Raw genomic sequence first — 12,335 nt, forward strand, 5'->3', positions numbered from 1 at the left:
TGAAAAAATCTGCGTCAGTGCTTCATTTGTGTTTGTTCTGCTAAATTACCCTGATGTTTTAATTGAAAGGCAGTTTATTATAATTTTTGTCTCACTATTATAAAAAGTCATGGAAATATTTAATGATCGTATAGTTTGAACCCTGTGTGATGAGCAGGAAATTATCCTGTCTGTTTGACTTTGAATAGGTGACACTCACTCACTGAATATATCAAGACTGAACTGAAATTCAAGTAGAAACCAAATTTAGACTTTTAGCAGTCGGCTCCTATGCTCTGCCTGCCCCAGAACGCTAAGGAATGTATGTATGGAATCAGTGTGCTCACAGCCTTCTCCCCGTGCTCTGATTGGGAAGACAGTCACTTAACTCTTCCCTGTGTAGACTGTGTGATTCTTGAGTTTCTGCAGCAGAAAATGATTTCAGCATATCCATCTGTTTTTAAAGCCCTCTTAGTCATCATTTTTATAGAAATGAAAGGAACAAATACCGAGATTGAGGACATGGCTCAGTGGTAAGAGTCCCTGCTGCTGTTGCAGCAGACCCCAGGGTACCATTCCCAGCACCCACACGGGGCATCGCTCAGCCACCTGTAACTCCAGCTCCAGGGGAGCCAGCATCCTCTTCTGGCCTCCTCAGGCACTCACACTACGTGTATACACGCATGCACACACATTCACATGTGCACACACACAGCCTGAGACAGCTGTGTTCTCACTGGTGCCATCCATTTCTTCCACACGTGGCGTAGCCCGTCTGTTCTGCATCTTACACGGTCTCTAATGGTGAAGTGGGTCTCTTTATGCCAAGGATCCTGGACCCTGACCGGGCGCCTGGCAGCTGACGGTGCTGATGGTTTCTGAGTCACGGAGTTGAGACTCTGGGAGGCGGAGTCGTTTCAGCTGTCGGTGTTCACTCATAATGAAATTTCCCTCTTGGCCAATAGCTAAGATATGTGCATGGCAAACTAAATGCACAAACAGGACCCCTAAAATTTAAATAGTAGAAAAAGAAAGTAAAATGACACTCTGTGCCTCTGTCTCCCGTGCTAGAGATGGCCCTGTCACGAGCTTCTTCTGTGCTGTGGGGAATTCTGACGTTTACAATGTGTATGTGTTTCTCTTTTTTCAGCAGCTTTTCATGTGTGTGTCTAGCGATATTCATATATACAAGTTCCCTTGTTTTTAATTGGCCATATAGCATGCCTTTGCTTCAAGAACTTGGGGGATTGTTTAGTTTGTTTTTGTTGTTCTTTTTTTGTCAGCGGTGGCTTATTGTTGGAGTTTTTGTCTCGTTTCGTTGAGACAACTGGCCTAAAACGTGCTGTGTATGTCAGGATGACCCTGAATTCCTAATCTTCCTGCTTCACCAAGTGCTGGGGTTACAGGCACAGGTCACCATGTCCAGTGTCCTTGTATTGGAATGCTGTTAAATAGAATTCTCACCAGCCAACCCCCAAACATGACATATAGCTTTCTTTCTTTTTTTTTTTTATTTATGTGTATATGTTTGGGTGGGCGTGGATTTGTGCATGTGTGAGTACATGTGCCTGTGTTGTCCAGAAGGGGGCGTCTGATCCCTGGAGCTGGGATTACAGGTGTGAGTGCTGATAACAAAGGGTCCTTTGCAAGGACACTATAGCTTCTTAATCTCTGATCTTCTTTCCAGTCCCATGTAACTTGTCTTTAATGTTTGCATGTGCCACAAACAGCATCTCAGTGACTGTCGTGTGTGTGTGTGTGTGTGTGTGTGTGTACCCACACAGTTAGAGCATAAAATCCCTGAAGCGGAACTGCTAAAACAAAGAGCTTGTTTAAGCTAGATACTTCCAAATCACCTACCAGAAGATGAGCTATGGGCCCTGCAGCAGTGTTTAACCACAGTAGAACTCAGATCTTTCCCAAGTGACAGTTCTCTAGAGACTCCTTCTGAGCATGGGCCAAGAGAGCTGCTTGAGGGTGTTTAACTAGGCCCCACTTCTCCAAACACCACGCTTCAGGTGTGTCCCAGGTGTGTCTGTGTAGCAAGCTTGGTAAAAATCAATAGACTCTAATCTCTCCTTTCCAGACCCTGTACCCAGTCCCTTCCAGTATGTACTTCTCAGTGTATTTCATTTGCCATGTCTGTTCTCTTATATTGATCATGATTGTTTCAATCATTCTAATTTACCTGGTTATAATTTCATGTAGGGATATAGCTCTTTCAATATAAATATAGGGTTTTTGTTTTTTGTCAGGGGGATTCTTTGATTTGTCTTATCATGGATTGATTTGTTCTGTTTTGAAACGCGGTCTCGCCATAGCCCAAACTGTCTTGAAACTTCGTGAAGTCCAGACTGGCTTTGAACTCAAATCCTCTGTCTCTCCTCCTGAGTGCCAAGTTACAGACACGAGTCTGGGTTTACAGATATGGGCCAGAATGGCAAGGTGGAAAGATTATCTCTAACCGTGTTTCCTCAAACATCCAGTCCATCAGTATGTGATCCTGTGTGGCTGGGCCCTACAAGCTGGAATTTTTTTGTCATTTGTTTCAGTACACTTTGTTTTAAACCCTAGCTGATGTGTTCTTGGGTCGGTGGTCCTTTCTGCCCTGATTACCACTGACCAGTCGTTAAGCGACTGGACTTTGGAAGCAGCATACACTATAAAAGCTACCAGCAGCATCCCATCCCCAGTGCACATACGTGAGTCACTCTGAGTACAGGTACCTCATGTGGATATTGGAAGTCACTGTGAGCCAGTCTCTGCATGAGTGATTTTCAATAACATTTAATGGGTCTTACATTTATTCCTGCTATATAAGTTCTCTTTAAAATTCTGAAATGAAACAAGATTTGTTAATTACCTTCCTGCATTTCGTTCCCTCGCCTCATTTGCCTGTGACTCAGAAAAGTATTATTTTTGTTTTTATGAAGCTTTTCATCAAAAGCTTTATTATTTTTTTTATTAAATGTATCTATTGTGTGGGGCATGTGCCACAGCACAGAGGTAGAGGTCAAAGGACAGCTTGCGTGCGTCTGTCCTCTCCTCCCACTGTGTGGCTTCTGGGCATTGACCCAAGGTAATCAGGTGCACCCACTGAGCCATCGTGGTGGCCCAGAATGCTTTTAATTCAACTCTTGTGCTAAGTTGCTTTTGTGCTTTGGAATAGCCCAACAGAAAGAAAAAGCAAATAAACGGGTAATCATTCAGCAGTGACACCTCTCTTACTGCAGCACCCCGAGCGAGCGAGGAGATGACAGCTGTGTGATGTCCTGTCAGACTCCCATCAGCCACCGAAGCAACTCCCGAGCTGGTGCTTGGGAAAACCCAGAAGCCGCATCTGTCCTGACTCGTCGCTACTGCCTTCCATGAGCTAAACTATTTGTGTGTTTCTTTCAGTGACATTGTACGCCTCCTGCATCCTCCTGGGAGTGTTCTTGAACAGCAGCGTTCCTATATTTTTCGAGCTTTTTGTGGAAACTGTCTACCCTGTTCCAGAAGGGATTACTTGTGGGTTTGTCACTTTTTTGAGTAATATGTTCATGGGAGTCCTTTTATTTTTTCTCACATTTTACCATACAGGTAAGCATTTGATTCTCTTTATTTGCTGTCTAAGTGTGTTATGGGACAGGCTTGTGGAACTGATGGATAGGAACCTGTGTGGCGAATTCTCACTAAAGTATATTTATGCATGCATTCACCCACCAACAAAACGATAACTGCAGTTAGGTGGGGTTTTAAGTGTACCCACAGGCACCCCAGCCCGAGCGTGCACGAATTAACCTGGGCCAGGAGTGTTGTCATTTGTTTCCATGTCTTCCCAGCCCACCCCGTGGCCAGGTGATCCCAGCACTCACGTTCACACTGAAGTCACTGGCACTACTACTTATAAAATACACTAGACTCCGCTCTCTGAGCACAGTGTAAATTAGTGTCACGGGTGGTGTGTATGTGGTTCAGGGCCTTGGGGACCAATGAGAGGAAGCCAATAAGCTGTGCTGTTCTCTAAAACGGGGTAGTCCAAGAGGCCACGTTGTTGATAGGGAACTTCCTGACAAGCCTGTAATTGAAATAATAACCGTGTTAGCCTCCATGACCAAAAAAAAAATTTCAAAACTTTCAAAGCAACAGAGCAAAATCATAACAACTTGAACTTCTCTCAACTGGAAAATAATGAAAATGATTCTCATAATGTGGCTACCAGCAAACTAGATGGCTGTCATCGGGTAGTGTTGCTCACGAAGCTGTGCACATACTACATCTGGTTTGGGCTTAGTTTACCGTCAAGGGGAGACCCTCCGAGTAGTCATAGCCTTTTCTCTCCCGTTTCCAGTCAGAAAAACACCTGTACAAAGGACATTGATTTCTCCACAGAGCCTTGCGACTGTTGTGTTATGGCTTTAATTCACTTCAGTTGTGCCACAGTGGAAATTAAGGGGTTGTCACCTCTTTGCATGGCAAAGCATCAGAGCTAGCGTGTGCCCCTAGCATGATAGAAACAGTTTTCCGGCTGACGGGCCCAGGTTTACTAAGTGGTCTGTGCAGCCTAGCAGAACATGGTTTTCCTGTCAACTAGAAACAGAGTTTCTCCTCTGGTGTTAAAAAACAGCAGTTGATGGCACCTGGTGTTATTCCCCAGTAAATCTCTTCTCTTGGTCTCTTGGTCTCCAGAAAAGGCTTCTTTTACTCAGTTACCCCTTACTTCTGGAGTCTCGATACTTTGTTAAGAAAAGGTGTATTTTGCTCATTGCTTTGGAGGTTCCATGCCTGATGCTGTATCAGTCTGGTGAGATCTCAGGGCATGCTGAGAGAGATCACAGGGCAAGGTGATGTGACAAGAACTAGACCCCACCTCTCAAAGGCCCGACACACACTGCGGCCCCAAAGGCTCAGTCCATGTTCTCACACCTCAGCACTGCCTTACTGCAGCAGAGGTGCTGAGTGTTTAGTGCCCATGGCCCTTCCAGCACCTACGGCAGCTTTTGATAGATCCACAGAGATTAACACCTAGCTTGACTTAGCCGGAATGCTTATGCCTCAGATTCACAGTGAGAAGAAAAGCACTGAGCACTGTTTCTGCTCACCCCTGCCCTAGTGGTACCTGCTCACCCCTGCCCCAGTGGTACCTGCTCACCCCTGCCCTAGTGGGACCTGCTAACTCCTGCCCTAGTGGTACCTGCTCATCCCTACCTTACCAGGGATTTTATGTGGCTGGGAGGAGAGCACTGTCCTCTTGTTAGTCACTTGCTGATGGTATGTTCTTTGACATATCTGAATAGCCTAGCAAGCTGTTGCTGGTTATGTGTTTTTATACATATTTGAACACCTAGTGCAAGGTTTCTGCCTAACCTCTTGGCCGCCATGAACAAATGAAACCTTTGTAAAAAATAATTTTAAGCCACCAAAATGATTTCCAGACCGAAAACTTAGAGTAACTGCTGGCATGTGGGTAGTGGATGTGTGTGGGTAGGTGAGAGAGAGCACAGTGTGCACTCCCCAAAGGCGTGTGTTCTTGTTGGTAGTTGACTCATTGATGCTACTGTGTGAACGAGCAGGCTTCTGTCCTAGAGAAGCAAGCCCTGTCAGTATGTGAAGACCACGAGCACAGGTTACTAGTGTGGCCCTCGTTGAAATCCCTTCACATACAGTTAGCCGACACTGCCCCGCAAATCCTGCAGCAGACTGCTCTGCGCATTAGGACTGTAGGATTAACTGAAAGTCTACAAATTCAACGCAGCGGTTTCCTTCGACCACTCCTAGTGCTGCGGCCCAGTGCCCTGAACAGTTTATATAATAGGCTTGGTGAGCTTTCATACAGCCAGTGTGGAAATAGCATAATTCAGCAACTTGAAGATGAAAAATCATCTGAGAAATAGTTGCGAAGGTTCAACTATTAATTGTTTTCTTGTAAGTCCTGAGTTTATTGACTTTTTTAAAAAAGAAAGCCTGGATTTCATTCATTCATTCATTTTGTTTTTAAGAGACATGATCTCACTGTATTGCCCAGACTTGTCTCAGACTCCAGGGCCCCAGCCACCCTCCCAAATACCAACAATGACAGATATGCATCCCCTTGCCTGGCTGAAGCCTGGGTTTTGAGCTGTAAAGAGCTGTGGTTTTTAGCGTTCCTCTCAAGGAAGTACACCGCTTCCTTGAGAAGGTTCTTTCCCGCCCACACTGAGCTGTCTAGCTACTGTGTCGAATAATTTTTCAAGGCTATACAACCCTCTCCCACATGAATACATCAGATCAGAACGCCTTGCCTAAGGATGGGTTCCACCTGTGGTTGCGTCCACTAGTCAAGGCCACTAGCTTATGTGAGCTCTGGGCCGTAGAATCTTTCACGTGGAATCATATCAGGAACTGTTTAACATTTTTCTGACATGGGGTTTTCAAGGTCAGTTTCTAAGAAGGAAGTTGCTTGTTCCCTTCTATAAAGGGACGCTTGCTTTGGGACCCTCAGTGAGTTGTACAGTTCAGTGATGCCTTATTCTAATGACATCACAGAAAGATCAGTCGGGGTACTGCCGTCTTCCATGTTCTCTGAAATGCATTCTGCTTATATTCTGAAGTTTGTGTTCTCTATTTAGTTTTTGGTTCTAAGTTCAGCAGTAAGTTTTGTTCAAATGCATAAATATTTTGAAGTGGCTGACTGAATTTGAAGGTGCAGTGTCACTAGGAAGGTTTTGGGACCAGGCTGAGGTGGGCACGTTCCTGGGAGAACAAAGGGGAGGTTCAGCAGATGTGGACTGATGAGGAATGATGTCACACCTAAGGAAGGTGCTGTGCTAAAACCCCTGTGGGGTGGAGGGAGCAGGCATTGATCCAGCATCTGGGGTGTCAGCTGGCTGCTCATCAGGAGAATAGAGACAGTTTTGTTAAATACTGGAGGGCTCTGGAGGTTCTGGTGATGGTATTTGAGGTGATCAAACTGTAAACATGGCGACACAGAGAGGAGAGAAGAGGTTAGCAACTTCTGGAAGGAGAGAGGATGGGCAAACAGTTCAGAGGTGCTGCACGGGGCCGGTGCAGAGGTGCTGTGCACAGTCGGTATGCTGCACAGGGCTGGTGCAGAGGTGCTGTGCACAGTCAGTGTGCTGCACGGGACCAGAGCAGAGGTGCTGTGCACAGTCAGTGTGCTGCACGGGGCCAGAGCAGAGGTGCTGTGCACAGTCAGTGTGCTGCACGGGGCCAGAGCAGAGGTGCTGTGCACAGTCGGTATGCTGCACGGGACCAGAGCAGAGGTGCTGTGCACAGTCAGCTGCACGGGGCCAGAGCAGAGGTGCTGTGCACAGTCAGTGTGCTGCACGGGGCCGGTGCAGAGGTGCTGTGCACAGTCAGTGTGCTGCACGGGGCCAGAGCAGAGGTGCTGTGCACAGTCGGTTGCTGCACTGAGCCGGTGCAGAGGTGCTGTGCACAGTCGGTGTGCTGCATGGGGCCGGTGCAGAGGTGCTGTGCAGAGCCCATGCAGAGCTGAACATCAGCTGACAGTGAGGGTGCAGAGTGGTAGACATTGGCAAGCAGCTCTTACAGGTGTGTCTTGTAGTTCTGTTTTCTCCAGTGGGAGAACTGGAGTGATTGCAGGAAAAGCCAAAACAGATTTTAAAAAAAAAGTTAAGAATGCAAATGTTTGGTGGATTGGGCACTATTCAGTTATATTCTGCAACATCAAGTTCAGAAGGTCAGTGATTTGTTGGCCCGGCAACTTAGATTAAATGTTTAATGGGGTCTCTCCTCGTCCTGCCTCCCAGCTGTGGTTTCCATGAATAGTCTTCAGTGGGGAAATGCAGGTACTCCCCTGCCTCCGACCTTTTACTTTCTGAAAAGGGAAGTTCTTTAAAGAACACTTGCTGTCTGTTGGACCAAGAGAAATTCCTTAAAGTGGATTTGACTTTTCAGAGAGACACAGTAATGAAACAAACATCCAAACCTAGACAGAAGGAATAATTTCACCCTCTAATGAAATAAGTGTTCAGCTTTGACAATACTGAACAGACTCCTCGCCTGACAGAGAGCCAAGGCTAAGTCAGTCATGGCGTGTGTTGCTTTGGCTTCCCGTAAATTAAAGTCACTAAGAGTTAGAAGATGCTCTTGTGAAGCTGTTGTCAGGTATCGACTTCCTTTTATCTGGTGCTTACAGTGTGGCCTCCAAGTCAGTGTGCTCTCTGTTAGCACAACCTGTCCTTCCGTGGTCAGTTCCTCCTCTCCCTGCTTCATCTTGCCTAGTAAGATTATCATCAGAGATCCAGGTTGTGCTTAACAGAAAAACAGAAAATGCCCCAGTGTCCTTCCAGGGACTGTGGGAGTGAAGGCAGGATGGTCGGGACCAGAGCTTTACTCTCAGCGTTTAGGGTCCATGAAATCCAGGCAGAGTGCAGAAGCGCCTTGGCAGAAAGTGAGGATGGAGTTCACGTCTGTTTACACTGGGATGGCTAGTCTGGCTTTGACCGCAGTAGCTGAGAGGGAAGGAGGTGCCTTGTGAGCACAGCATAGAAAGTCGGCATCGCACCTGCTTTACCAGCCAGTGTCCAGATGCCACCCCGCAGGGTTGCTCTCGGTCTCTGGGTAAACTAAAGCTGTGGTGTGAGGGTTCTAGAATGCCGCTGCGACTGAGGCAGCATTAGCGATTTCAGGAAAGTGGAAGGAAAGGAAAGAAGGAAAAAGCCATACTCATTTTTTTCCATTGGAACTGATGATATTAGACCAGAGAAGTTGTCACCAACCACCACTGACAAGTTCTTCATGCCAACAAGCTGATCTCTCCCAAGTCTGGGGATTGGTGAGGCCAGAGGGAAGGACAGCCAGGGGCAGTCACAGCTGAGTGACAGCAAATGCTAGGGAATGTCCTGTTACTCCTAGTTCACCAGAGTATTTTTTAAAGCTGATTCTTGATGGCATTAAACCAAGATAGCAGTCAAGTCACTTTTGCAGGTTTCCTGACGGTTGGCGTAATCCATGACTGTCCGTGGTAATGCGGGGTGGGGGGTTGAAAAGTTAAAAACAGTGGTCTCTCTAGGAGTAGAAATGATTCAAACTTGAATGTTTTACCTTATTTCCCATATATTCTAATTCATTTTGCAGTGGTTACTGTTTAATATTTTTGTTGAGGAGTACATATTTCCATCAAAAAATACAAAAATGTTATCTTAAAAGGCAGTTGAGAAGGTGGGGAGACAGTTCGTGGGTTGCTGTGCAAACATGAGGACCTGACTTTGATTCTCAGCACCCATGTGAAGAGCTTGGCATGGCATGGTGACACACTTCTATGACTCCAGCACTGATGGGGTGGAGACAGGAGGATTGCTGAGGTTTGCTGACCACAGGTGCAGCTGGTAAAACAAAACCTCATGAACTCCAGGTTCATTGAGAGACCTGGTCTCAAGGGATTAAGGCAGAGTGTGATAGAGAAGGCCACTGAACCCTTCCTGGCCTCTGGATGTGTGTACACCTGTGTGTGTGCGCACACACACGTGCATGTGTACATATAAAGAAAATGAGGTGATTTTCTCTTTATCTAAACCCATCAGGTGTTTCTAAACAGACACAAGAGTGACTGTGTTATAGGGCACTTAAAAAATAATTAACAAACTAACACTTAAAGTGATCAATTTTTCCCCTTTCAAGTAATAGATTGATTTTGCAACCAAAGTCAAGGTATATTAAACTGATGAAAAGTTGTTAGCAACATCGATTAAATATTCCACATGAAAGTCGGGTAATGTATTACACACATCACTTAGCCTCCAGACTGTCAGTGTGTAGTGAAATGGCTTCCAGGTGCCTTTGTTGTATGTGCTTTGGAATGCAGAGCAGACTCGAGGGTTGCAAAGAGACTTAAAACTTGCTTCTTTTTTTTTTTTTTTTTTTTAACTTACAGAGTTGTCTTGGTTCAACTGGTGCCTTCCTGGGTCGTGTCTGCTCAGTCTTCTCCTCATTCTGTGCTTCAGGGAATCCTATGACAGACTCTACCTTGATGTGGTTGTCTCTGTGTAATGCCACAGACTCGCAGGACTGCAGAGGGACGAGACGTCAGCCTTGCACATCTCGTGGGAGGAAAGGAGAGGAAACTTCTTTCTGAGGTTTTGCTAGGTTACAGAGTCTCACATTAATTTAATGACTACTAGGTAATAATAATGGCAGACTTGAGTGTCGCTGGGATTTGAAAACTCTGTGGACGGCACACCTGCGCTGGCGGTACACCTGCGCTGGCAGCACACCTGTGCCGATGGCACACCTGCACTGGCAGCACACCTGCGCTGGCTTCTGGAGTAGAGGTGTACCATCTCACATGGGATGCACTGCCCACGTCAGCAACCCCTGTGTGTGTTGTTCCCGTGCTAACCGACTAAGGAGCTGAACTAGGAGAAGAAGCAAGGGCATTGGGCCCATGAAGATGACTCCTCCCAGGCACACGACAAAAGAATAGGAGAAACGCCACTAACTTCTAAAGACGTTTGAACCCTATATCAGGTTTTAATTACAGAATAGCCACGCCGTATAGCAGTGATAGAAGTTGGCCACATGTACACTACATGTTTTTCTAATAAAGCCATTTCTTATATGACTCTCTTTATTTTTAATCAGGTTGGAAAACTTTTGCTGTCTCTGGACACAGGCACTGCCTCACCCCCACTTGCCCTTGTTTCTGTGAATACAGCGTCTGTCACTGCAGCAAGGTGACTAGATGCCTGATAGGGCTGCATTAGCTGTTGTGTGAAAAGTGTAATTCCATTGTGATTCAGCACTTTGTTGAAGATGAAATGAGAGCCACACAAAGCATGTGTGTCTGCGACATTGTGTGGTAGCACAAGTGTAAAGTCGAGCAGCCACTGTTATTACCAGGTTAGATTGTGTTTAAATGACCCCCATTTGGAAAGAACAGTGTATAACCTTGAAGGTTTCAGATCTGTGCTTGATTTCCAATTTTAACCCTTGTGTTTTAATTTAGCTTTTAATAATACTCAATTCTAAATGAAGTCATTGTATTTGATTGGACAGCATTTTTCCAATACCTATTTCTTTCTATAAATAATGGATTTAAAAAAAAAAAAAAAAACAAAAGCATACTCACTGAATGGCTCTTAGACCTGTCTTTCACGAGGTCATACACGTCTCTGTGATGGGCCTGTGACACTTGACTGCTCACAGATCCATAGCTCCCCTCACACAGAACCAAGCCTTCCCCAAACTTCGGGAGCAGCAGCAGCCTCCACTGTCTGCTTCCTCTTTGCCTTTTCCTCACATGAAATAGAAGCTCCATTGCCAGCCAGCTCTGCTTACAGCTCCTTCTCCGTGCAGGTGGAAGGCAGCTCCCAGTAGCCCGGGTGGAAGGCTGGGCAGTACTCACTGCTGCCAGCCCTGTGCACCATCACACACCTGCAGCTGCACCTCCAGCCCTGTGCACCATCACACACCTGCAGGTGCATCCTCTCGCCGCAAATTCATGTGGAAGACTATGTACTAACTACCTTGGCCTTGGAGGAGGGGTCTGGGGTTGCCCAGTATCTTCTGAGACCCTAAATTGTGAGGGGAGAAAGGCAGCGTCCCTGGATTCCACCCCTGCCTTCAGTCACGGCTGCAATAACCAGTCTGCTCCCTTAGCAGCGAGAACGAACGGAGGAACCTGCTAAGAGAAGCAAACAATCGACTCAGCCAGGCTTAGCTCCACTAACTTGTCCTCATCCTTCTTAAAGTGTAAGAGAAGGCAGAACTATGAAGATGACAGGAAGCTTGTCACCGTGGCCGTGCAAGATAGCGACCTCCCGTTGAGGGAGGCTAGAGAAAGCAGAGGGAAGAAATGTGAAGTGTTGGCTGGTGCTATATCCAGTCTGCTATAATAAGACTTCTGATGAGGAACATTTTAATTCGTGGTTAATTCTACTTTTAACATGAAGTACAGAATAACACTTTAAGAAGAGAGCCTAAAATAGCTAATCACTTGAAGGCATTCCAAGGGGATGCATTGTACCGGTCAACGGTTCTTCTCTTCAGCACGCCTGAGGTGAGGCCAGCCGCCCCCCTCAACTGTGCGGCCTCCCCCTCCAGCAAACAGCTGCTTTTCTCATGAGTGCAATATTCCTGAGTGATGAAAACTTCACGGGGCAGCCAGTGAGGTTGCAGGAAGGGAAGGGCGGTGCGTCATGTAGCTGAGGGCTGCAAATCCTGTTGTTTCTAGTAGTGGGCACACACGAGCCTCGTCCTTGTCTCACACTGGAAGAAGTCTTAGCCCTCCACCAGTCCCAGCTCTCTGCAGAATTTATAGAAATGACCCTAGAAAGGTAAATTACCTTGACAAAAGACTAGAATCATCCAACGTCTGCAGGGCTCTGTGCCAGGGTGCCCTTGGATGTTCAAGG

General features: G+C 46.3%; 1 protein-coding gene across 1 annotated transcript in view; it reads left to right on the forward strand.

Moving 5' to 3' along the window:
• Nucleotides 1-11,376, forward strand: part of Slc49a4 (solute carrier family 49 member 4) — a 73,516-nt gene extending 62,140 nt beyond the window's left edge. The window contains exons 8-9 of the mRNA XM_057764018.1: nt 3,379-3,561; nt 9,857-11,376. Coding sequence (XP_057620001.1) covers nt 3,379-3,561; nt 9,857-9,972 — 299 coding nt within the window. The 3' untranslated portion in view covers nt 9,973-11,376. The remainder of the gene's footprint in view (nt 1-3,378; nt 3,562-9,856) is intronic.
• Nucleotides 11,377-12,335: the final 959 nt, after the last annotated feature.

This window comes from Chionomys nivalis, chromosome 3 (assembly GCF_950005125.1).
Source record: "Chionomys nivalis chromosome 3, mChiNiv1.1, whole genome shotgun sequence".
Classification (NCBI taxonomy): domain Eukaryota; kingdom Metazoa; phylum Chordata; class Mammalia; order Rodentia; family Cricetidae; genus Chionomys; species Chionomys nivalis.